The sequence below is a fragment of the Hoplias malabaricus genome, chromosome 2 (genome assembly GCF_029633855.1).
Source record: "Hoplias malabaricus isolate fHopMal1 chromosome 2, fHopMal1.hap1, whole genome shotgun sequence".
In the NCBI taxonomy this organism is placed as follows: Eukaryota; Metazoa; Chordata; class Actinopteri; order Characiformes; family Erythrinidae; genus Hoplias; species Hoplias malabaricus.
Window position 1 is genome coordinate 85,987,272 of NC_089801.1, and position 26,019 is coordinate 86,013,290.

The window sequence follows — 26,019 nt, forward strand, 5'->3', positions numbered from 1 at the left end:
CTGCGCTATTTAAGGTGGAACAGAAGCATCAGAATTAACTACTGCACTATTTAAGGTGGAACAGAAGTATCAGAATAAACTACTGCACTATTTAAGGTGGAACAGAAGCATCAGAAATAACTACTGCGCTATTTAAGGTGGAACAGAAGCGTCAGAATAAACTACTGCGCTATTTAAGGTGGAACAGAAGTATCAGAATAAACTACTGCACTATTTAAGGTGGAACAGAAGCATCAGAAATAACTACTGCACTATTTAAGGTGGAACAGAAGTATCAGAATAAACTACTGCACTATTTAAGGTGGAACAGAAGCATCAGAAATAACTACTGCGCTATTTAAGGTGGAACAGAAGCGTCAGAATAAACTACTGCGCTATTTAAGGTGGAACAGAAGTATCAGAATAAACTACTGCACTATTTAAGGTGGAACAGAAGCATCAGAAATAACTACTGCGCTATTTAAGGTGGAACAGATGCATCAGAAATAACTACTGCGCTATTTAAGGTGGAACAGAAGCATCAGAATTAACTACTGCACTATTTAAGGTGGAACAGAAGCATCAGAATTAACTACTGCACTATTTAAGGTGGAACAGAAGCATCAGAATTAACTACTGCACTATTTAAGGTGGAACAGAAGCATCAAAAATAACTACTGCGCTATTTAAGGTGGAACAGCAGCTTCAGAAATAACTACTGCATTATTTAAGGTGGAATAGAAGCATCAGAAATAACTACTGCACTATTTAAGGTGGAACAGAAGCATAAAAAATAACTACTGCACTATTTAAGGTGGAACAGATGCATCAACAATAACTACTGCACTATTTAAGGTGGAACAGATGCATCAGAAATAACTACTGCGCTATTTAAGGTGGAACAGATGCATCAGAAATAACTACTGCGCTATTTAAGGTGGAACAGAAGCATCAGAATTAACTACTGCACTATTTAAGGTGGAACAGAAGCATCAGAATTAACTACTGCACTATTTAAGGTGGAACAGAAGCATCAGAATTAACTACTGCACTATTTAAGGTGGAACAGAAGCATCAGAATTAACTACTGCACTATTTAAGATGAAACAGAAACATCAAAAATAACTACTGCGCTATTTAAGGTGGAACAGCAGCTTCAGAAATAACTACTGCACTATTTAAGGTGGAATAGAAGCATCAGAAATAACTACTGCACTATTTAAGGTGGAACAGATGCATCAGAAATAACTACTGCGCTATTTAAGGTGGAACAGATGCATCAGAAATAACTACTGCACTATTTAAGGTGGAACAGATGCATCAGAAATAACTACTGCACTATTTAATGTGGAACAGCTGCATCTGGGTTCGATTCCAGCTCCGGGTGACTGTCTGTGAGGAGTTGGTGTGTTCTCCCCGTGTCCGCGTGGGTTTCCTCCGGGTGCTCCGGTTTCCTCCCACAGTCCAAAAACACACGTTGCAGGTGGAGTGGCGACTCGAAAGTGTCCGTAGGTGTAAGTGTGTGAGTGAATGTGTGTGTGTGTGTGTGTCTGTGTTGCCCTGTGAAGGACTGGCACCCCCTCCAGGGTGTATTCCCGCCTTGCGCCCAATGATTCCAGGTAGGCTCTGGACCCACCGTGACCCTAAATTTGATAAGGGTTACAGATAATGGATGGATGGATGCATCAGAAATAACTACTGCACTATTTAAGGTGGAACAGATGCATCAGAAATAACTACTGCACTATTTAAGGTGGAACAGATGCATCAGAAATAACTACTGCACTATTTAAGGTGGAACAGAAGCATTAGAAATAACTACTGCGCTATTTAAGGTGGAACAGATGCATCAGAAATAACTACTGGGCTATTTAAGGTGGAACAGATGCATCAGAAATAACTACTGTGCTATTTAAGGTGGAACAGCTGCATTTAATTGGTACACAATTTAAGGTGGACTGGAAACACCACAATAAGTGGAGTGTTTTATTTTCTGTTGAATCTTGTTCAGCAGTAACAGTGTGTGTGTGTGTGTGTGTGTGTGTGTGAGTGTCTCCATTTCTGAACATCACAGGAACCCTCCTCATGTCTCAGTGCCACAGCGGTGGTCAATCTGTTAACCGTTGTTTAAAATAAGAGCAGCGCCCCCCTGTGGAGTAAATGGAAGGTGTTTGGTGGAGCCTCGTGTCGTCTCCGCCGTGTTGTTGGAGCAGAGCTGTCCCCAGCTGAGCGTCCCCCACCGTTTTCAGTGTCCACTCTGGCTCAGAGACATCTCTTCTGTACAAGGTGTATTGTTCCTGGGCGCCCCCTAGTGGCCATGCAGGTGGTCTCTGTCTATTTCACTGCCGTTCCCAGAGGAACTCTGGTGCTCTGGAGCTCTACGCTGAGCTGCTGTGGAGCAATGAGGGGTGAGAACCTGTGTTCTCCATGTTTCTCCAGTGATCTTCAGTGTCCTCCATTGTTCTCCGGTATTTAAGGTGGACTCTCGGTGTTAGCGTGTGTTAGCGGCTGCGTGCAGCAGATGGCTAACCCGGCGGTTTGGATCCGGAGGAATTTGGGTCACGACACTAGCACATGCTCCATGACCACACACACACACACACACACACACACACACACACACACACACACCAGCCACAAGAATAAATGACATGAGAGAGAGATAAAGGAGATAAAGCACGCACTAGGGTTTAGTTCATTTAACCAATGTGAGCACAGTGTGAGACTTCACTGAGATCTCCACTAAAGCTCCAGAGGAGACACATGTGAGACCTCTGAGGTCTCAGTCTCCGGAGACACATTTGAGCAGCTGAGTCTCCTTTGTCTTTCCTTGTGATCTCGTTGTTGTCTCGGAGAAACTACTGAGACATTAACGAGACCTTTCTGCTGGCAGAGCGGGAGGGTTAGCCGCTACGCTAATACTGAACGAGGCTTGTGAAGAGAAAGAGGTAAAGATGAGAGATGAACTCTCAGTGGTGCTTTATATTTCAGTTAAATTCAGTTAAACATTCAGTTATTCATAAAAACATCATATAACTCAAATATTAAAACACAGAAATCACAGTGTTTACATTCTGTTTTATTTATCGCTAGTGGTTTAGCTTAGGCTTCTTCCTGTGTCCTCTTCTCTCTCTCTCTCTCTCTCTCTCTCTCTCTCTCTCTCTTTTGCCCACAGCACCAGACAAATTGAATTTAATCTTCCGAACAAAAAGAAATGTTTCATCTTTTCAGCAAAGAGAGAGAGAGAGAACAGAAAAAGAATGAGACAGAGAGAAAGAAAATGATAAAGGGGAGAATGAGAGAGAGAGAAAGAGAAAGACAGAGGAGAGAGAAAGAGAGAGAATGATAAAGAAGAAAGAATGAGAGAGAGGGAGAGAGAGAAAGAGAGAGAATGAGAGAGAGTATGATAAAGGAGAGTGAATGAGAGAGAGGGAGCAAGAGAGGAAGAGAGAATGAGAGAGAGGGAGAGAGAGAGAATGAGAGATAGAGAGAATGATAAAGGAGAGAGAGAGGGAATGAGAGAGAGAGAAAGAGAGAAAGAGAGAGAGAATGAGAGAGAGAGAGAGAGAGAGGGAATGAGAGAGAGAGAGAGAGAGAGGGAATGAGAGAGAGAGAGAGAGAGAGAGAGAATGATAAAGGAGAGAGAGAGAGGGAATGAGAGAGAGAGAAAGAGAGAAAGAGAGAGAGAATGAGAGAGAGAGAGAGAATGATAAAGTAGAGGGAATGAGAGAGAGAGAGAGAAAGAGAGAGAGAGAGAGAGAGAGAGAGAGAGAATGAGAGAGAGAGAGAATGATAAAGGAGAGAATGGGAGATAGAGGGAATGAGAGAGAGAGAGAGAGAGAGGGAATGAGAGAGAGAGAGAGAGAGAGAGAGAGAGAGAGAATGATAAAGGAGAGAGAGAGAGGGAATGAGAGAGAGACAGAGCAAGTTGTGTGAGAGTTTGATGGTTTTTATTGCAGTGCTGTCTGAGGGTTAGAAGGTCACTGCTAGTATTCAGCCTCGTTTCTCTGAAGTTCAAACCTGTGCAGTCTTACGTTGAGGAACGTTGTTGAACAGAAGGATTACTCTCAGTTTTACTGTTTTCCTTCTGTTCTGTTCGTTCGTTCGTTCGTTCGTTTATTGTCTGTAACCCTTGTCCAGTTCAGGGTCGCGGCGGGTCCAGGGCCTGGAATCACTGGGCACAAGGTGGGAACACTGTTTGTGTGTTTACACTCAGTGAAAACCACAGGAAAAACAGGATAATAACAATCTGAATTCTAATTAAACCGAATTCATAGAAAACTAAATCATTCCTTGAGCACGTTTTCATTGGTTTCTGTCTGGGCTCTGCGTGTTCCGCTGGAGGGGAGGGTTCTATGTGTTCTCCCGTGGGGTTAGGAGTGACTGTGTTCTGCTGGAGGTTCCTGTTCTCCTTGCGGTGTGGGTTCTGCGTGTTCCGCTGGAGGTTGGGTATTTTTAGCGGCTGAGTAATGAGGCAGAAGGAAAGTCTCTGATGTGGAAATGAAGGATGAAAGTGATTCAGATTCTGGAACCAGGTTTCTTTTTCTTCCTGTGTGTGGAAGAGGAGGCTCCTGTGTTCCAGCGGGTTTAAGGATTACAGACTAAAGGCTACAGGCTACAGGCTAAAGGCTAAAGGCTAAAGGTCCAGTGCGTCTGATCTGGACGCAAACACCTTAAACCTCCTTCTGTTCGTCTCAGAGTTTCACACACACACACACACACACACACCAACTGACCCTAACTACAATAACCACAACTTTACCCCTAATCCTAATCCTAATCCTAACCTTAATCTTACACTGAGCCTAACCCTAACCTTTATAAACATTTGGAGTAAAGTCCTCAGAATGAGAGTGTATTAACAGGTCCCCACAATGTTATATATACCTGACTCTCTCTCTCACACACACACACACACTCTCTCTCTCTCTCTCTCTCTCTCTCAGGGTTAATCAGACCTTCAGATGAGGTCACAGCTGAATTTAGGATCAAAGCCAGGCGTGAAGCGGCTTCTTCAAATAAAACCATGCTGTTCACATTTCACGTAAACGCACAACCTGGCAACCCACCGTCTGATTAACACCTGCTGCGCTGCTCTGTCACGGATCGGACCCCAGCGTGGGTCCAATCTGCTCTGGACTCCGCAACGGCAGGCTGTGGCTTGGGAAAATGCTAAAGCTAATGCTAACAATGCTAACTTTGTGCTAGTACTGATTCTGACTAGTGTCTGAGGGTGTAGTGTGTAGTCACTGGTGTGAAAGGTCACCAACAAAAGTTGACAACAAGTGTTTCTGCTGGAGCTTTGTGCTGTGTGCGTTGTCATAGCAACAGTTCATCTCGTCCTGTCAGTAAGAAACGGTGTTGTGTGTTAATACCCTATACTCACCACTGAACTCACACGTTTAAGATATGCACATAGTGTACACAGTATAGTGTTAAGGTGTAGTGCACATTTGGGACGCAGCCATGAAAAGACCTCCTTCATCATCACCTGCTCCTGGGGCTGAATACCATCTGTGCTTCTACCTTCCAACGTCTTCCCAGAGGAGTCCAGACTCTTACACAGAGCCCTAATCAGGGTAATTAATATTCATGAATATTAATGAGGGGAATATATGCTAATGGTTTTAGTGTAAATTAGCACTAACTGCACAGTCTTGTTGGTACACATCCAGTCTCTGGCGTTAGCAGTAGCCTCTGAGGCCAAACTTAGCTTCCATAACAGCAAACGGTTGTTCAAATCTCCACAGGCCGATTAGCGATTAGCGATTAGCACATTTCTAGCACTCTAGCTACAAAAGTGGATCAGGAAAATGGAGCAGGGCTAGCGCTCCCGGCGAGTGGACGAGGGACAAGAGGCCAGTTCGTCAATGAACGCTGTGATTTCTGCCTTTGTTTCTCCCTCTGCTTTTGAGCGGCTGTCATAGCTTCAAAAGGCGCTAGCTAGCGAGATCCATTAGCCAGCTGCTGGAGTCCAATTACAAACGATTTGTCCTTCAGCGCCGCTCAGAAACACACCTCGTAGCTCATTCAGCAGAGCCATCGACCGCTGGAGAGACAATCTGTGAAAGTGTGAATGGATTAAAAAATCAATCACTCCAAAATCTGCTCAATTCTTGCTAATGGCTGCTCGCTAGCGGCTAATTCCCCACGTCCGGGGAAGTGTGTCAGGCCTCGGCGCCCAGGCTAACACACACACTACGGGGGCATTTTCTTCATCTCCATTATCTCCATCATCTCCTTCATCTCCACCTCCTCCACCTCGTTCATCTCCACCTCCTCCTTCATCTCCACCTCCTTCACCTGCTTCAAATCCATCATCTCCATCTCCACCTCCTTCACCTTCTTCATCTCCACCTCCTCCACCTCCTTCACCTTCTTCATCTCCTTCACCTCCACCTCCTTCACCTTCTTCATCTCCTTCACCTTCTTCATCTCCATCATCTCCATCATCTCCACCTCCTCCACCTCCTTCACCTGCTTCAACTCCATCATCTTCTTCATTATCACCTCCTCCACCTCCTTCACCTTCTTCACCTCCTTCATCTCCTCCACCTCCTTCACCTGCTTCAAATCCATCATCTCCTTCATCTCCACCTCCTCCACCTCTTTCACCTCCATCATCTCCTTCATCTCCACTTCATTCACGTCCTTCACCTCCTTCATCTCCATCACCTCCTTCATCTCCACCTCCTCCTTCATCTCCTTCATCTCCACTTCCTTCATCTCCTCCACCTCCTTCACCTCCTTCATCTCCATCATCTCCACCTCCTCCACCTCCCTCACCTCCTTCATGTCCATCATCTCTTTCAGCTCCTTCATCTCCACCACCTTCACCTCCATCTCCATCATCTCCTTCAGCTCCTTCATTTCCACCACCTTAATCTCCACCTCCTTCATTTCAATCATCTCCACCTTCTTCATCTCCATCTCCTCCACCTCCTTCACCTTCTTAATCTCCATCATCTCTACCTCCTTGATTTCCATCATCTCTACATTCTTCCCCACCTTCTCCATCTCCACCTCCTTCATCTCTACTTCCTCCACCTCCTTCATCTCTACCTCCTCCACCTGCTTCATCTCCACTTCCTCCACCTCCTAATATAAACGCTCCATCTCCACCTCCTCCAATGGTCAGTCTCCATCTGGACGATGTTCAAAGAGCAGAAAGAGAGAGAGCAGATGGAAAGAGAGAATAGACAGAACAGGGAGAGGTGGAGGAACAGAAAGAAGAGAGAGAGAGAGTCTGTCTGTGTCTGGTTATTGGAGACTGGGATGGTCAGGGGACCGCGCTCTGTCCAGAGATCAGCGGGGGGACAGCGGGGGACGGAGGGGGACACAGCGCAGTAACATCACTGTATTCAGTTTAATCTCATTATATTTTTACTGAGTGTGTAATGTTTATGAACTCACTCCTCACTCACACACCACTTCACTCATTAACTCCAGCTTCCTGTGGATACACAGACAACTCCTGGACACAGAAAGGTCACTCACTCTCACACACTCTCTCTCTCTCACACACACACACACTCCATCATCTCATTACAAATGTCAAACAGGAGAGTAACACCAGACACTTTAATAAAGAGCACTGTGTGTGTGTGTGTGTGTGTGTGTGAATGTCTGGGTCAGTGTGTGAGTGACTGGGTGAGTGTGTGAATAACTGGGTGAGTGTGTGAGTGACTGTGTGAATGTGTGAGTCACTGGGTGAGTGTGTGAGTGACTGGGTGTGTGAGTGACTGAGTGCCTGTGTGGATAACTGTGTGAGTGTGTGAATGACTGGGTGAGTGTGTGAGTGAGTGTGTGAGTCACTGGGTGTGTGAGTGACTGAGTGCTTGTGTGGATGACTGTGTGAGTGTGTGAATGACTGGGTGAGTGTGTGAATGACTGGGTGAGTGTGTGAGTGACTGTGTGATTGTGTGATTGACTGTGTAACCTCTCAGAGAACTTGTTTCACAGCAGATACGGCACAGGGTTGCCAGATGTCTTCCAAAGTGTTCCTCACGCAGGGTTGTCAGATGTTTCCTGGGTTTCTTCTCGGCGAGATGGTATTAAGATGCGTCTGACAGCGCAGTGACCTTTCTGTTAAATAGCACCGTGTGATAAATGAGTCTCACGTGGTTCAGCACAGCTCTAAACGCGGTTCCTCCTTCCTCCGCCGAGCCTGAACGCCGCTCCAACATTTACTAAAGAGTCTGAAATGTCACGGAACGTTAACGGGAACAGGCCACTGATCTGGAACCTCCCACACCACCCGGGTCCTGCTCAGTGGCTCCTCCCTGCTGCAGGCCCTGTCTCTACACTTCAGGCACAATGATCACCTGAACACTGCTGTGAGGACCTGATGGCATACGGACACATCAACATCAGTGACTTCAGGAGCTGATCTCTCCATCTCTCTCTCTCTCTCTCTCTCTCTCTCACACACACACACACACTTTCTCTGTGTCCCTCTCTTCCCCACAGTGTCTCTCTCTCTCTCACTCTCTCTTTCTCTCTGTTCTCTCTTTCCCACTATATGTCTCTCTCCTTCCCTTTGCCTCAGTCTTTTTGTCTCTGTCTTTCTTGCCCTCTCTGTGTCTTGGCAGATCCTGTTCATCAGCTGAACACGCTCAGAGGAGAACACTAAGCTCTGATTCTGATCCTTTGATTTGAGTACTCAAGCACTATCTGTGTCTATTTATAGTATATAGACAGATTGCATAGCGTTTGGACACAGACTGGACAGAGACTGGACACAGACTGGAGAGACAGCTCTGTGGGACGTCTCAGAAACAGCCTTCTCCTTAAATCCCTGGTCTCTAAGTGTTTTTAGGATAATTAGAGAAGTGTAGACAGATGATGGACCGGGAATGCAGCCAGAGAGCCAGAGGCACAGAGAGAAACAGGATCTGGCAACCCATCGGCCCACTTGTGTGTTCAGCCACAGAGCAAAGGCATGGACAGAGCGAACCTGGCAGCTCCTGTAAGTCCAGCGAGAGAGCAAGTGGCAAAGGGAGATAGGATCTGGCAACCCAGTGGGCCTCCTGTGCATATAACCAGAAGAAAACAGCACATAGAGAGAACGTCTGGCAACCTGATGGTCTTCTTTTTACTCCAACTAGAGAGGGAGAGTCATGGAGCGAGAGAGGATCTGGCAACCTGGTGGCCAGGGAGACAGAGGCAGAGAAAAAGGATCTGGCAACTTAGAGAACCAGCAGTGCATCCAGTTAGATTGTAAGCAACATACAAAGCAGGATCTGGCAACCTGAAAGCTCTCTTGTGTGCGCAGTAAAGACGCATGAACATACGTAGAGAAGATCTGGCAACAGCCATCCTACTATAAGCAACATAGAGAGATAGTGACAGGATCTGGCAACCTGACAAACCTCTTGTGCCTCCATCCAGAGAGAGAGCAGTGCAGAGAGAAAGAGAGAGAGAACTTGGCAACCCAGAAGCCCTCCTGTCTGTCCAGCCTGGGCAAAAGGCTGGAATAAAAGGGATCTGGCAACTTGACAGCCCTCCTGAGCATCCAGCCATAGAACTAATAAGACAGAGAGAGAAAGGATCTGGCAACACATTGGTCCTGCTGTGAGTTCAAGCGTAGAGTAAACAGTTCAGAGAGAGAACATCAGGCAACCCTGAAGCCTGTCTGTCCAACTACAAAGAAGAGGCATGGACAGAGGGGATCTGGCAACCTGACAGCTTCCAGCCCACATTGAATTATTACTGACCCTGAAGACATAAACAATGTTTACTTTTTAGAAGAGATGTGGAATCAATATTTATTTGTTTATAGTTTGAGATCAATCAAAGCTGCTTTGATGTCTTAGTGTATTATCTAATGTTTTAACTGGACACTCCTTTTGGTTTCAATCAAAGCAATAGATTTAATCACAGATCAAAGTTCTCCAGAGCCTCCTCTGTGTCCAGCTCTGAGCTTGATTCGAAGTGGACACTGTCCTCGTCTCTTTGTCCTCCAGCGAGGGACACAGCGGCTCTTTGAGGTTTGACCGTATCTTTTTGGAACTGGATCCTTTCTCCATTGCAGCAGCAGAAGACTCTCTGTGGCTTTGATCTGCCCCAGACTCCACAGATACCATAGCAACCGCACAGCAACACCCTAGCAACCACCTAAACCTCCATAGCAACTGAATATACCAACACCCTAATAACCACCTGGGACACCATAGCAAATGATTAGCAATGATTAACTACACTGTGCTACCACCTGAGTTACCATAGCAACCACCAAACAGCCTTCTAGGAACCAGCTTGCATACCGCATACCCGCACCCTAGCAACCACCTACAATTCTATAGCAGCTGCTCTATAGCAACAACATAATAAGTGACTGGACATACTTAACCACTGGGTTACCCTAGCAACCACATAAATCACTGTAGCAACCTCTTTGCAGCCGTCTAGCAATCTGATTGAAAAGAGAATTATTGAAGCTAACTAGCAATACAATAGCAAAACAACAATCTACATTTCCATAGCAACCACCTAGCAACGCCTTAGCAACAGTATAAAATTACATTTAAAAAAATCACCCATCTCCTTTTTCCTGATGGCAACTATTAAGAAACAACAAATATCAGCTTACAGTACCATAGCAACCAGAAACACAACACATAGAGGATGACCCCTAGAGGACCACCCAGAGAAGACAACACAGAGAGGGTGATCCCGAGACGACGACCCCTACTGGTAAAAGCAGGGCGGCTGGGAAATCATTATTATAACAATAATAATATTATTGTTGTAAGGAGTATTTTTTACATGAAAGTATAAAAAATACTCTGCCACTGAAGTCTGTGACTGTGTTTGGTGAATTGATTCCTACAACACATCCATTGTTTCGTCTCAACACACACTGAGGACTGCCATTACACTAGCGTTTTTCTTTTGAGGTTGTGTGTTCAATTCTCCCTGTGTCTGCTTGGGTTTCCTCCGGGTGACTGTCTGTGAGGAGTGTGGTGTGTTCTCTCTCTGTCTGCATGGGTTTCCTCCGGGTGACTGTCTGTGAGGAGTGTGGTGTGTTCTCTCTGTGTCCGCGTGGGTTTCCTCCGGGTGACTGTCTGTGAGGAGTGTGGTGTGTTCTCTCTCTGTCTGCATGGGTTTCCTCCGGGTGACTGTCTGTGAGGAGTGTGGTGTGTTCTCTCTGTGTCCGCGTGGGTTTCCTCCGGGTGACTGTCTGTGAGGAGTGTGGTGTGTTCTCTCTGTGTCTGTGTGGGTTTCCTCCGGGTGACTGTCTGTGAGGAGTGTGGGGTGTTCTCCCTGTGTCTGTGTGGGTTTCCTCCGGGTGACTGTCTGTGAGGAGTGTGGTGTGTTCTCTCTGTGTCTGCGTGGGTTTCCTCCGGGTGACGGTCTGTGAGGAGTGTGGTGTGTTCTCCCTGTGTCTGCGTGGGTTTCCTCCAGGTGACTGTCTGTGAGGAGTGTGGTGTGTTCTCCCTGTGTCTGCATGGGTTTCCTCCGGGTGACTGTCTGTGAGGAGTGTGGTGTGTTCTCCCTGTGTCTGCGTGGGTTTCCTCCGGGTGACTGTCTGTGAGGAGTGTGGTGTGTTCTCCCTGTGTCTGCGTGGGTTTCCTCCGGGTGACTGTCTGTGAGGAGTGTGGCGTGTACTCCCTGTGTCTGCGTGGGTTTAATCCGGGTGACTGTCTGTGAGGAGTGTGGTGTGTTCTCCCTGTGTCTGTGTGGGTTTCCTCTAGGTGACTGTCTGTGAGGAGTGTGGTGTGTTCTCTCTGTGTCTGCGTGGGTTTCCTCCGGGTGACTGTCTGTGAGGAGTGTGGTGTGTTCTCCCTGTGTCTGTGTGGGTTTCCTCTAGGTGACTGTCTGTGAGGAGTGTGGTGTGTTCTCTCTGTGTCTGCGTGGGTTTCCTCCGGGTGACTGTCTGTGAGGAGTGTGGTGTGTTCTCCCTGTGTCTGTGTGGGTTTCCTCCGGGTGACTGTCTGTGAGGAGTGTGGGGTGTTCTCCCTGTGTCTGCGTGGGTTTCCTCCAGGTGACTGTCTGTGAGGAGTGTGGTGTGTTCTCTCTGTGTCTGCGTGGGTTTCCTCCGGGTGACTGTCTGTGAGGAGTGTGGTGTGTTCTCCCTGTGTCTGCGTGGGTTTCCTCCAGGTGACTGTCTGTGAGGAGTGTGGTGTGTTCTCTCTGTGTCTGCGTGGGTTTCCTCCGGGTGACTGTCTGTGAGGAGTATGGGGTGTTCTCTCTGTGTCTGTGTGGGTTTCCTCCGGGTGAATGTCTGTGAGGAGTGTGGTGTGTTCTCTCTGTGTCTGTGTGGGTTTCCTCCGGGTGACTGTCTGTGAGGAGTGTGGGGTGTTCTCCCTGTGTCTGCTTGGTTTTCCTCCGGGTGACTGTCTGTGAGGAGTGTGGTGTGTTCTCCCTGTGTCTGTGTGGGTTTCCTCCAGGTGACTGTCTGTGAGGAGTGTGGTGTGTTCTCTCTGTGTCTGCGTGGGTTTCCTCCGGGTGACTGTCTGTGAGGAGTGTGGTGTGTTCTCCCTGTGTCTGCTTGGGTTTCCTCCGGGTGACTGTCTGTGAGGAGTGTGGTGTGTTCTCCCTGTGTCTGTGTGGGTTTCCTCCAGGTGACTGTCTGTGAGGAGTGTGGTGTGTTCTCCCTGTGTCTGCGTGGGTTTCCTCCGGGTGACTGTCTGTGAGGAGTGTGGTGTGTTCTCCCTGTGTCTGCGTGGGTTTCCTCCGGGTGACTGTCTGTGAGGAGTGTGGTATGTTCTCCCTGTGTCTGCTTGGGTTTCCTCTGGGTGACTGTCTGTGAGGAGTGTGGTGTGTTCTCCCTGTGTCTGTGTGGGTTTCCTCCAGGTGACTGTCTGTGAGGAGTGTGGTGTGTTCTCCCTGTGTCTGCGTGGGTTTCCTCCAGGTGACTGTCTGTGAGGAGTGTGTTGTGTTCTCTCTGTGTCTGCGTGGGTTTCCTCCGGGTGACTGTCTGTGAGGAGTGTGGTGTGTTCTCTCTGTGTTTGCGTGAGTTTCCTCCGGGTGACTGTCTGTGAGGAGTGTGGTGTGTTCTCCTCGTGTCTGCGTTTGAGTAAATGGATGTTTGAGTAAGTGAATGTTTAAGTAAATGAACGTTTGAGTAAATGGATGTTCGAGTAAATGGGCGTTTGAGTAAATGAACGTTTGAGTAAATCACCGTTCAAGTAAATGGACGTTTGAGTAAATTAATGTTTGAGTAAATGAACGCTTGAGTAAATGAATGTTTAAGTAAATGGACGTTTGAGTAAATGGGTGTTTGAGTAAATGAACGTTTGAGTAAATGGTCATTTGAGTAAATAAACGTTTGAGTAAATGGACATTTGAGTAAATGAACGTTTGAGGAAATGGACATTTGAGTAAATGGGCATTTGAGTAAATCGACGTTTAAGTAAATGAATGTTTAAGTAAATGAATGTTTGAGTAAATGAACATTTAAGTAAATGGACATTTGAGTAAATGAACGTTTGAGTAAATGGACGTTTGAGTAATTGAATGTTTGAGTAAATTAATGTTTGAGTAAATTAATGTTTGAGTAAATGGACGTTTGAGTAAATGGGTGTTTAATGGACATTTGAGTAAATGGATGTTTGAGTAAATGAACGTTTGAATAAATGGACGTTTGAGTAATTGGACGTTTGAGTAAATGAACGAGTAAATGGACGTTTGAGTAAATGGGTGTTTAATGGACGTTTGAGTAAATTGACGTTTGAGTAAATGAACATTTGAGTAAATGGACGTTTGAGTAAATGAATGTTTAAGTAAATGGACATTTGAGTAAATTGACGTTTGAGTAAACGGACAATCGTGTAAATGGACGTTTGAGTAAATGAACGTTTGAGTAAATGGACATTTGAGTAAATTATTTTTTACGTAAATGAACATTTGGGTAAACGGGCGTTTGAGTAAATGGATGTTTGAGTAAGTGAATGTTTAAGTAAATGAACGTTTGAGTAAATGAACGTTTGAGTAAATGGACGTTTGACTAAATGAATGTTTGAGTAAATGAACATTTGAGTAAATAAACGTTTAAGTAAATGGACGTTTGAGTAAATGAGCGTTTGAGTAAATGAATGTTTGAGTAAATGGACGTTTGAGTAAATGGGCATCTGAGTAAATGGACATTTGAGTAAATGGCATTTGAGTAAATGGACGTTTGAGTAAATGAATGTTTAAGCAAATGAATGTTTGAGTAAATGGACATTTGAGTAAATGGACATTTGAGTAAATGAACGTTTGAGTAAATGGATGTTTGAGTAAATTAACGTTTGAGTAAATGGATGTTTGAGTAAATGGATGTTTGAGTAAATGAACGTTTGAGTAAATGGATGTTTGAGTAAATGAATGTTTGAGTAAATGGACATGTGAGTAAATGGACGTTTGAGTAAATGAACGTTTGAGTAAATTAACGTTTGAGTAAATGGGTGTTTAATGGACGTTTGAGTAAATGAACGTTTGAGTAAATGGGTGTTTAATGGACGTTTGAGTAATTGGACGTTTGAGAAAATGAACGTTTGAGTAAATGGACGTTTGAGTAAATGGGTGTTTAATGGACGTTTGAGTAAATTGACGTTTGAGTAAATGGGTGTTTAATGGACGTTTGAGTAAATGGACGTTTGAGTAAATGGACGTTTGAGTAAATGAACATTTGAGTAAATGGAAATGTGAGTAAATGGACGTTTGAGTAATTGGACGTTTGAGAAAATGAACGTTTGAGTAAATGGACGTTTGAGTAAATGGGTGTTTAATGGACGTTTGAGTAAATGGACATGTGAATAAATGCACGTTTGAGTAAATGAACGTTTGAGTAAATGGGTGTTTAATGGACGTTTGAGTAAATGGACGTTTGAGTAAATGAACATTTGAGTAAATGGACATGTGAGTAAATGGACGTTTGAGTAATTGGACGTTTGAGAAAATGAACGTTTGAGTAAATGGACGTTTGAGTAAATGGGTGTTTAATGGACGTTTGAGTAAATGGACATGTGAATAAATGCACGTTTGAGTAAATGAACGTTTGAGTAAATGGGTGTTTAATGGACGTTTGAGTAAATGGACGTTTGAGTAAATGAACATTTGAGTAAATGGACATGTGAGTAAATGGACGTTTGAGTAATTGGACGTTTGAGAAAATGAACGTTTGAGTAAATGGACGTTTGAGTAAATGGGTGTTTAATGGACGTTTGAGTAAGTGGCCGTTTGAAGCTGGTTTGAAGGTAGTCTTTGTTTTCGTGTAAATACAACACACATTACATCGCTTCCCTCAACGGAGGGGATCCGGGTTTTGAAAAGGGATCCCACCTACCCACTCTCCTAGAGCAGCTCCGAGGAAAAGCTCACATTCAAAATTCCCTTGGAGTAAATGTGATCACACTTCTGTTATTGACCTCACAGTAAGAGCCTGAGTTCCCAGCGTTCCGCTCCATTCGGCTGCGGGCTCCGTCCTTATTCACAGCGGGAATTCGTCAGGACCTGATCCATCAAATCCACAATCCCGATCGGAATAATGAAAAGTTCAGCTGATTTAAATACTGCCACAGAAACAGGGTCTGATGGGATCAATATCCAGAGGCAGAGGCTCTGTCTGAAGTTGGATGATAATTGGACAGAACGCCAATGTCGTATTTCAGCAGGGTGCGACTAATCCCGGCTCACGCTACACGGAAGCAGCTTCCCACCACTGACCGAGGCTCCAAGGTCCAAGTCGGATATTTTAACTGGAACGCCACCATTAGCTGGATTTTATCCTCGGAAAGTCAGGGGAGCCTCGTCAGCTGATGTTCTACTGATAATCTACTGGCTGCTGTTCTGTTGATGTTCTGCTGATGTTCTCCTAATATTCTACTGATGTTCTTCTGATGTTCTACTGCTGTATGATACGAGTCACTTATGTAGCCACATGTTCTGTGTCAGATGAAGTCAGAGCGGGTGAATGAAACATGAAAAAAAGGAGATGCTTTTAGAGCCGGAGTGCTCGGTTCCTCAGATCCGTGTAAAGCTCTGAGGCTCTAAATTAAAGATGGGAAGTGGCTGGGAATGTGACAAGGCTCAGAAACCACAGCCTGTGGGAGAAGGTTGCGTCCTCTGGGAGAAAACCCTGTAGCTCCACTGCTCCGGGACTGAGCTTTATTCTACTTCAGAGTCACTGTACTGTACCACACACACACAAACACGCACGCACACACACACACACACACACACACACACGTGGAATTGAGGAGAAATGGATAGACCCCTTAGAAACCACCCGGAATACCATAGCAACCACCTGGAATTATTGCAAAACATTTTCTATGACAGCAATTGCTTATGAGTACCTTTATAACCACCTGGAACACCATGGCAACCACATATCCTAACAGGACCCCAGCAACCGCCTTGAAGACCATAGCAACCACTATGGCTATGTGGCAGTTGCTTCTTGCTATGGCATTACAGGTGATTGCTAAAGTTTCTGGTCGGTTGCCGAAGTACTCAGTGTGTCCGCTGTGATTTTCTTCCAAATGTCTATTAATAGTTATGTTCAGTGGTTGCTAAGGTGTTCCAGGAGGTTGCTAGGGTGCTGATGGTCTATTCTACGCAGTTGGTAACATGTTCCAAGTGGCTGTTAAGGTTTGGTAAGTGGTGTTTTACACAATTTAAGGTGCTCAAAAGCGATTGAAACCACTTGCAATAGTCCAGCAGCCTCTGAGGAAGCATCCTAGCAACCACCTGGAACACTGTTCTCAGATCATGGGAAAGAAGAAGAGATCCAGAAGAAGTGTTTACGGGACTCTGTGGATGTGTCTTCTGCTGGACACAGGAGATGTCGAGGCTGGGGCTGGTCTCCTAGATCCAGTAAGTAAGATCCAGAGTAAAGTGTGAGCATGAGATGTTCTGGAACGTTCCTCAGGAAAAGCAGTGGGGAAAGCATGGGAGTCAGGGGGCGTGTCTGAGGGAGGAGGGTCTGGAGCTGGAGTGAGGGGTCGTGTCTGAGGGAGCAGGGTCTGTAGCGGGAGTGAGGGGGCGTGTCTGAGGGAGGAGGAGGGTCCGGAGCGGGAGTGAGGGGGCGTGTCTGAGGGAGGAAGGTCCGGAGCAGGAGTGAGGGGGCATGTCTGTAGGAGGAGGAGGGTCCGGAGTGGGAGTGAGGGGGTGTGTCTGAGGGAGGAGGAGGGTCCAGAGTGGGAGTGAGGGGGCGTGTCTGAGGGTGGAGAGTCTGGAGCGGGAGTGAGGGGGCGTGTCTGAGGGAAGAGAAGGGTCCGGAGCAGGAGTGAGGGGGCGTGTCTGAGGGAGGAGGGTCTGGAGCAGGAGTGAGGGGGCGTGTCTGAGGGAGGAGGGTCTGGAGCAGGAGTGAGGGGGCGTGTCTGAGGGTGGAGAGTCTGAAGCGGGAGTGAGGGGGCGTGTCTGAGGGAGGAGGATGATCCGGAGCGGGAGTGAGGGGGCGTGTCTGAGGGAGGAGGAGGGTCCAGAGTGGGAGTGAGGGGCGTGTCTGAGGGAGGAGGGTTTGGAGTGGGAGTGAGGGGGCGTGTCTGAGGGAGGAGGAGGGTCCGGAGTGGGAGTGAGGGGGTGTGTCTGTGGCAGGAGGAGGGTCCAGAGTGGGAGTGAGGGGGCGTGTCTAAGGAGGAGGGTCTGGCGCGGGAGTGAGGGGGCGTGTCTGAGGGAGGAGGGTCTGGAGCGGGAGTGAGGGGGGGCGTGTCTGAGGGAGGAGGAGGGTCCAGAGTGGGAGTGAGGGGCGTGTCTGAGGGAGGAGGGTTTGGAGTGGGAGTGAGGGGGGCGTGTCTGAGGGAGGAGGAGGGTCCGGAGTGGGAGTGAGGGGGCGTGTCTGTGGGAGGTTCAGGAGAAGGTTAACGCTCCGGTGCCGAGGCGTCTCTTATACATTTCCTGAGACAACAACAATAACACGTCCCCCCCGTCTTCGTCCGTCTCCGTCTCTTTGTCTCTTTAAACCTCCGTGACCCCGACGTCCACTGACCCCCTCAGAGCGTCTCCGCGGCGACGCTAAACCGCTCCATTACCGGATCTTATTAAGGTGGAAGTGGGAACGTCATTTAAATTCCGGCTCTCGCCGCTCCGCCGTGTCTCCGGACGCTCGGCATTGTGGGTAATAAAGTCTACACTCAGAGGTAATCATCGCGCCGTCACAGAGAGAGTGACCTACGCTGAAGGTCAGAGCCCTGACCACCTCAATATATACTCACACACACACACACACACACACTCACACACACACACTCTGTCTCCACATCAAATGAAGTGTGCACTTCTCAGTCACTGCTGTGAGTAAAATGAAACTGAGCTCCTGTGTTTAACCCTGATTTGGCAGTAAAACACACACACACACACAAGCAGGACACCACAGGGACTTCCACTGCCCCCTTTAAAACACAACACACATAGAGTAGAAACCACCCAACAACATCCAAACACCCACTAAAGGTATCATAGCTACTGCCTAGCAACCACCTGGAACACCAGAGTCACCATAGCAACCGCCTCCCAAACTCCACCCATGAACCCCACAGCATCAGCACCACACTCACCGCCCCAGAGTTTACTGTGGGTGTGTTTTTGTTGCAGCAGCGTTTGGAAACCCGCCCTGACAACGCCTTCTGTGATTGGTCGCTGGTTTTCCGAGTGACACGCCCATTTCCTGTTAAAGCAGGGCTCTGTGAGCTCAGTGGTGGACCCTAACACAGACCCTGACTGTAAAGGGTTAATGGCCTAAGAGGAAGAAGGGCTGCGAGGACGAGGCTGGACTCTAAAGCACGAGCGGGACGGCTGCAGCTGGGCCCTGCTGGGACTCGGCCTGTAGGGGGCGCCGAGCACTGTGGGAAATCTATTGGAAAACACGGAGAGCTTTTAACAGCAGAAAGATCAAAGAGCTACGGGAGGAGAACACACACACACACTCTCTCTCTCTCTCTCTCTCTCTCTCACACACACACACACACACACTCACACACACTCACACACACTCACTGGGGTGGTCTGTAATGGACTGAGGGTTCGACGGTGAGACACAGCTGGAGTTAAGAGCTTCTGACTGGAATTATCAACATCAAACACTTTCATTGCTTCAAAAAGCTTCAGTTATTTATTATTTATGTTTATTTATATTTATTTATAATCATTTATATTTATTTTATTTTCTCAGAGATTTCTCTCGTATTCCCCACGCAGCACTGATCTGAATTATACATCAACACAGGGTTAATGATGTCACAGGGAAAAGTCAACATCAAACCACCATCAAACACTCACCCTGTCACTCACAAACTCACGAGGTCACTCTCACACTCACCCTTTCACTCACACACTCACCCTGTCACTCACAGTCACACTCCCACTCACCCTGTCACTCACCTATTTATTCACACACTCACCCAGTCACTCACACACTCACCCAGTCACTCTCACACTCAGTCACTCACGCACTCACCCAGTCACACACACACTCACCCTGTCACTCACACTCACACAGTCACACTCCCATTCACCCTGTCACTCACCTATATATTCACACACTCACCATGTCACTCACACATTCACGCTGTCACTCACTCTGTCACTCAAACACTCACCCAGTCACTCACACACTCACCTTGTCATTCACACACTCACCCAGTCACTCTCACACTCACCCTTTCACTCACACACTCACCTTGTCACTCACACATTCACCCAGTCACTCACACACTTACCCTGTCACTCGTATATTCACCCTGTCACTCACACACTCATGTTGTCATTCAGACTTTCACTCACACACTCACCCCGTCACTCACACATTCACCCAGTCACTCTTACACTCACCCTGTCAGTCATCTAGTCACTCACACACTCACTCACCCATTCACTCACACACTCACCCTGTCACTCACACATTCACCCAGTCACTTGTATATTCACCCAGTCACTCACACACTCATCCTGTCACACCTGACCAAAAAACAAGGACTAGGTTTGTAAAGTTTCAGAAGTCTCACACACACACACACACACACACACACACACACAGTGTCTGGGATATTTCAGATGTCTCAGAGTCCCTTTACACTTCATCAGTTCAGCAATGGGCCGCTGTGAACTCTGACCCCTGTCGCTATGCTACAACAGCACAGAGATTTACTCTGACAGTCTCTCTCTCTCTCTCTCTCTCTCTCTCTCTCTCTCTCTTTCACACACACACACACACACACACACACACACACACACTTTAGTGCAGGACTGTGATCAGTGTGCTGCGATGGTAAAGTAACTGAACCTGTTTGTTCCAGAGCTCAGGAGTTATGTATCTGTCCTTTAACAGCGCTACAATAAAGACAGGCCCCGCCCCTTTCACTCAGTGATAGGCACAGGGCAGGTTCTCACGCCGGGCTCTGATTGGTCAGTGGAGAGACAGACCCATACAGAGAGTGATTAGTGTGGAGTATAGAGTCTCCTCCCGTCTCCCTCTGGATCCTGTTTATGTTCCTCACTAAATACACAAACAAACAAACAAACAAACAAATAAATAAATAAATAAATAAATAAATAAATAAGAGAGAGACAGACAGAGAGAGACAGAGAGAGAGAGAGGACTGGAGCTCCCTCATCACTCCGGAGAACGCTGTTCCACTGTTCCACTGTTCATGGGTTCCTCTGCTGCAGGGAGTGAGGCGTGAGGCCCCTCTGGTGAACTCTTGGCATTGGACATAGGGACAAATTACATCTATTACTTACCCACGAGACTCCGAGCTCTCCACAGCGCTGTGTGTGTGTGTGTGTGTGTGTGTGTGTGTGTGTGTGTGTGTGTGTGTGTGTGTCTGTGGGAGCAGCAGGAAGACGCTGGTGTCCCCCAGAGTGAGGGAATGAAATATTACCCACAATCCCCTGTTTCCCAACACCATTTAGTTCATTATGAGAAGAGTCCGCAGCCGAGAGGAAACAAACAAACAAACAACAAACAAACGAATGATAGAGAGACAGAGAAGAAAGGAACGAAGGAGGACGCTGCCGGGGGTCTTCAGGGGGAGAGATTAATGAGAGAGAGAGAGAGAGAGAGAGAGAGAGAGAGAGAGAGAGAGAGAGAGAGAGAGAGAGAGACTCTATACACCTGTCTGTTTTTGACAAGTCTGTCTTTACTGCACATATGAGCCAAGAGCAAAGAGGTCCAACAGAAGGTTCAGTTACAGACTCCACTGAGCCAAGAGGTCCAACAGAAGATTCAGCTACAGACCCCACTGAGCCAGGAGGTCCAACAGAAGATTCAGCTACAGACCCCACTGAGCCAGGAGGTCCAACAGAAGGCTCAGCTACATACCCCACTGAGCCAGGAGGTCCAACAGAAGGCTCAGCTACATACCCCACTGAGCCAGGAGGTCCAACAGAAGATTCAGCTACAGACCTCACTGAGCCAGGAGGTCCAACAGAAGATTCAGCTACAGACCCCACTGAGCCAGGAGGTCCAACAGAAGGCTCAGCTACATACCCCACTGAGCCAGGAGGTCCAACAGAAGATTCAGCTACAGACCCCACTGAGCCAAGAGGTCCAACAGAAGGTTCAGTTACAGACGACCCCACTGAGCCAGGAGGTCCAACAGAAGGCTCAGCTACATACCCCACTGAGCCAGGAGGTCCAACAGAAGATTCAGATAGAAACTCCACTGAGTCAAGAGGTCCAACAGAGGGTGCCGTTACAGACGACTCAACTGAGCCAAGAGGTCCAACAGAAGATTCAGTTTCAGACTCCACTGAGCCAAGAGGTCCAACAGAAGGTTCAGTTACAGACTCCACTGAGCCAAGAGGTCCAACAGAAGATTCAGATACAGACCTCACTGAGCCAGGAGGTCCAACAGAAGGTTCAGTTACAGACTCCACTGAGCCAAGAGGTCCAACAGAAGATTCAGATACAAACACCACTGAGCCAAGAGGTCCAACAGAAAATTCAGCTGCAAACTCCACTGAGCCAAGAGGTCCAACAGGAGAATCAGTTAGAGACTCCACTGAGCCAAGAGGTCCAACAGAAGATTCAGTTACAGACTCCACTGAGCCAAGAGGTCCAACAGGAGATTCAGCTACAGACTCCACTGAGCCAAGAGGTCCAACAGAAGGTTCAGCTATAGACTCCACTGAGCCAAGAGGTCCAACAGAAGGTTCAGTTACAGACTCCACTGAGCCAGGAGGTCCAACAGAAGATTCAGATACAAACTCCACTGAGCCAAGAGGTCCAACAGAAAATTTAGCTGCAGACTCCACTGAGCCAAGAGGTCCAACGGAAGGTTCAGCTACAGACTTCACTGAGCCAAGAACTCCAACAGAAGGTTCAGCTACAGACTACTCCACTGAGCCAAGAGGTCCAATAGAAGATTCAGTTACAGACTCCACTGAGCCAAGAGGTCCAACAGAAGATTCAGTTACAGACTCCACTGAGCCAAGAGGTCCAACAGAAGGTTCAGTTACAGACCCCACTGAGCCAAGAGGTCCAACAGAAGGTTCAGTTACAGACGACCCCACTGAGCCAGGAGGTCCAACAGAAGATTCAGCTACAGACCCCACTGAGCCAGGAGGTCCAACAGAAGGCTCAGCTACATACCCCACTGAGCCAAGAGGTCCAACAGAAGATTCAGCTACAGACCCCACTGAGCCAAGAGGTCCAACAGAAGGTTCAGTTACAGACGACCCCACTGAGCCAGGAGGTCCAACAGAAGGCTCAGCTACATACCCCACTGAGCCAGGAGGTCCAACAGAAGATTCAGATAGAAACTCCACTGAGTCAAGAGGTCCAACAGAGGGTGCCGTTACAGACGACTCAACTGAGCCAAGAGGTCCAACAGAAGATTCAGTTTCAGACTCCACTGAGCCAAGAGGTCCAACAGAAGGTTCAGTTACAGACTCCACTGAGCCAAGAGGTCCAACAGAAGATTCAGATACAAACACCACTGAGCCAAGAGGTCCAACAGAAAATTCAGCTGCAAACTCCACTGAGCCAAGAGGTCCAAGAGGAGAATCAGTTAGAGACTCCACTGAGCCAAGAGGTCCAACAGAAGATTCAGCTACAGACTCCACTGAGCCAAGAGGTCCAACAGGAGATTCAGCTACAGACTCCACTGAGCCAAGAGGTCCAACAGAAGGTTCAGCTATAGACTCCACTGAGCCAAGAGGTCCAACAGAAGGTTCAGTTACAGACTCCACTGAGCCAGGAGGTCCAACAGAAGATTCAGATACAAACTCCACTGAGCCAAGAGGTCCAACAGAAAATTTAGCTGCACACTCCACTGAGCCAAGAGGTCCAACGGAAGGTTCAGCTACAGACTTCACTGAGCCAAGAACTCCAACAGAAGGTTCAGCTACAGACTACTCCACTGAGCCAAGAGGTCCAATAGAAGATTCAGTTACAGACACCACTGAGCCAAGAGGTCCAACAGAAGATTCAGTTACAGACTCCACTGAGCCAAGAGGTCCAACAGAAGGTTCAGTTACAGACTCCACTGAGCCAAGAGGTCCAACAGAAGATTCAGCTACAGACTTCACTGAGCCAAGAGATACAACAGAAGATTCAGTTACAGACTCCACTGAGTCAATAGGTCCAACAGAAGATTCAGCTACAGACTCCACTGAGCCAAGAGGTCCAACAGAAGGTTCAGTTACAGACTCCACTGAGCCAAGAGGTCCAACAGAAGTTTCAGCCACAGACGCCACTGAGCCAAGAGGTCCAACCGAATATTCAGTTACAGACGACTCCACTGAGCTAAGAGGTCCAGCAGAAGATTCAGTTACAGACCCCACTGAGCCAAGAGGTCCAACAGAATATTCAGTTACAGATGACACCACTGAACCAAGAGGTCCAACAGAAGATTCAGTTACAGACGATTCCACTGAGCCAAGAGGTCCAACAGAAGGTTCAGTTACAGACTCCACTGAGCCAAGAGGTCCAGCAGAAGGTTCAGCTTTAGACTCCACTGAGCCAAGAGGTCCAACAGAAGGTTCAGCTATAGACTCCACTGAGCCAAGAGGTCCAACAGGAGAATCAGTTACAGACTCCACTGAGCCAAGAGGTCCAACAGAAGATTCAGCTACAGACTCCCTGAGCCAAGAGGTCCAACAGGAGATTCAGCTACAGACTCCACTGAGCCAAGAGGTCCAACAGAAGGTTCAGCTATAGACTCCACTGAGCCAAGAGGTCCAACAGAAGGTTCAGTTACAGACTCCACTGAGCCAGGAGGTCCAACAGAATATTCAGATACAAACTCCACTGAGCCAAGAGGTCCAACAGAAAGTTTAGCTGCAAACTCCACTGAGCCAAGAGGTCCAACAGGAGAATCAGTTAGGGACTCCACTGAGCCAAGAGGTCCAACAGAAGATTCAGTTACAGACTCCACTGTAACTGTAGGCGAGAGAGAGAGAAAGAGAGAGAGAGGGAGAGAGAGAGAGAGAGAGAGAGAGAGAGAGAGAGAGAGAGAGAGAGACTCTATACACCTGTCTGTTTTTGACAAGCCTGTCTTTGCTGCACAGATAAGCCAAGAGCAACGAGGTCCAACAAAAGATTCACCTACAGACCCCACTAAGCCAAGAGGTCCAACAGAACATTCAGCTACAGACCCCACTGAGCCAGGAGGTCCAACTGAAGACTCAGATACAAACTCCACTGAGACAAGAGTTCCAACAGAGGGTGCCATTACAGACGACTCCACTGAGCCAAGAGGTCCAACAGAAGATTCAGCTACAGACTCCACTGAGCCAAGAGGTCCAACAGAAGGTTCAGTTACAGACGATTCCACTGAGCCAAGAGGTCCAACAGAAGGTTCAGTTACAGACTCCACTGAGCCAAGAGGTCCAACAGAAGATTCAGCTACAGACCCCACTGAGCCAAGAGGTCCAACAGAAGGTTCAGTTACAGACTCCACTGAGCCAAGAGGTCCAACAGAAGATTCAGCTACAGACTTCACTGAGCCAAGAGGTCCAACAGAAGATTCAGTTACAGACTCCACTGAGCCAAGAGGTCCAACAGAAGGTTCAGCTACAGACTCCACTGAGTCAAGAGGTCCAACAGAAGATTCAGCTACAGACTCCACTGAGCCAAGAGGTCCAACATAAGGTTTAGTTACAGACTCCACTGAGCCAAGAGGTCCAGCAGAAGGTTCAGCTTTAGACTCCACTGAGCCAAGAGGTCCAACAGAAGGTTCAGTTACAGACGACTCCACTGGGACAAGAGGTCCAACAGGAGAATCAGTTACAGACTCCACTGAGCCAAGAGGTCCAATAGAAGGTTCAGCTATAGACTCCACTGAGCCAAGAGGTTCAACAGAAGGTTCAGCTACAGACTCCACTGAGCCAAGAGGTCCAACAGAAGGTTCAGCTACAGACTACTCCACTGAGCAAAGAGGTCCAATAGAAGATTCAGTTACAGACTCCACTGAGCCAAGAGGTCCAACAGAAGGTTCAGTTACAGACGACTCCACTGGGACAAGAGGTCCAACAGGAGAATCAGTTACAGACTCCACTGAGCCAAGAGGTCCAATAGAAGGTTCAGCTATAGACTCCACTGAGCCAAGCGGTCGAACAGAAGATTTAGCTGCAGTCTCCACTGAGCCAAGAGGTCCAACAGAAGATTCAGCTACAGGATCTAATGAGCCAAGAGGTCCAACAGAAGGTTCAGTTACAGACCCCACTGAGCCAAGCGGTCGAACAGAAGATTTAGCTACAGACTCCACTGAGCCAAGAGGTCCAACAGAAGGTTCAGCTACAGACTACTCCACTGAGCCAAGAGGTCCAATAGAAGATTCAGTTACAGACTCCACTGAGCCAAGAGGTCCAACAAAAGATTCAGTTACAGACTCCACTGAGCCAAGAGGTCCAACAGAAGGTTCAGTTACAGACTCCACTGAGCCAAGAGGTCCAACAGAAGATTCAGCTACAGACTTCACTGAGCCAAGAGATACAACAGAAGATTCATTTACAGACTCCACTGAGTCAAGAGGTCCAACAGAAGATTCAGCTACAGACTCCACTGAGCCAAGAGGTCCAACAGAAGGTTCAGCTATAGATTCCACTGAGCCAAGAGGTCCAACATAAGGTTCAGTTACAGACTCCACTGAGCCAAGAGGTCCAGCAGAA

At 47.5% G+C, this 26,019-nt stretch overlaps 2 protein-coding genes across 2 annotated transcripts; one reads left to right on the top strand and one right to left on the bottom strand.

Moving 5' to 3' along the window:
* Window positions 1–6,177: 6,177 nt before the first annotated feature.
* LOC136678941 (uncharacterized protein PF3D7_1120000-like) lies at window positions 6,178–7,059 on the bottom strand. The gene has a single exon (XM_066657144.1). The coding sequence runs from the start codon at window positions 7,057–7,059 to the stop codon at window positions 6,178–6,180; it is 882 nt and encodes a 293-aa protein (XP_066513241.1).
* A 13,996-nt stretch (window positions 7,060–21,055) lies between these two features.
* LOC136678947 (mucin-2-like) lies at window positions 21,056–24,067 on the top strand. Its single transcript, XM_066657156.1, has 2 exons — window positions 21,056–23,279; window positions 23,376–24,067. Exons 1-2 carry the CDS (start codon window positions 21,056–21,058, stop codon window positions 24,065–24,067), a joined length of 2,916 nt encoding a protein of 971 aa, XP_066513253.1.
* Window positions 24,068–26,019: the final 1,952 nt, after the last annotated feature.

Excerpts from the sequence above, each read along its gene's own strand:
- LOC136678941 (XM_066657144.1), bottom strand. The coding sequence starts at position 7,059 with ATGAAGCAGGTGGAGGAGGTAGAGATGAAGGAGGTGGAGGAAGTAGAG.
- LOC136678947 (XM_066657156.1), top strand. The coding sequence starts at position 21,056 with ATGAGCCAAGAGCAAAGAGGTCCAACAGAAGGTTCAGTTACAGACTCC. Across the intron at positions 23,280-23,375 it reads CTACTCCACTGAGCCAAGAG|GTTCAGTTACAGACTCCACT; the intron begins GTCCAATAGAAG and ends GTCCAACAGAAG.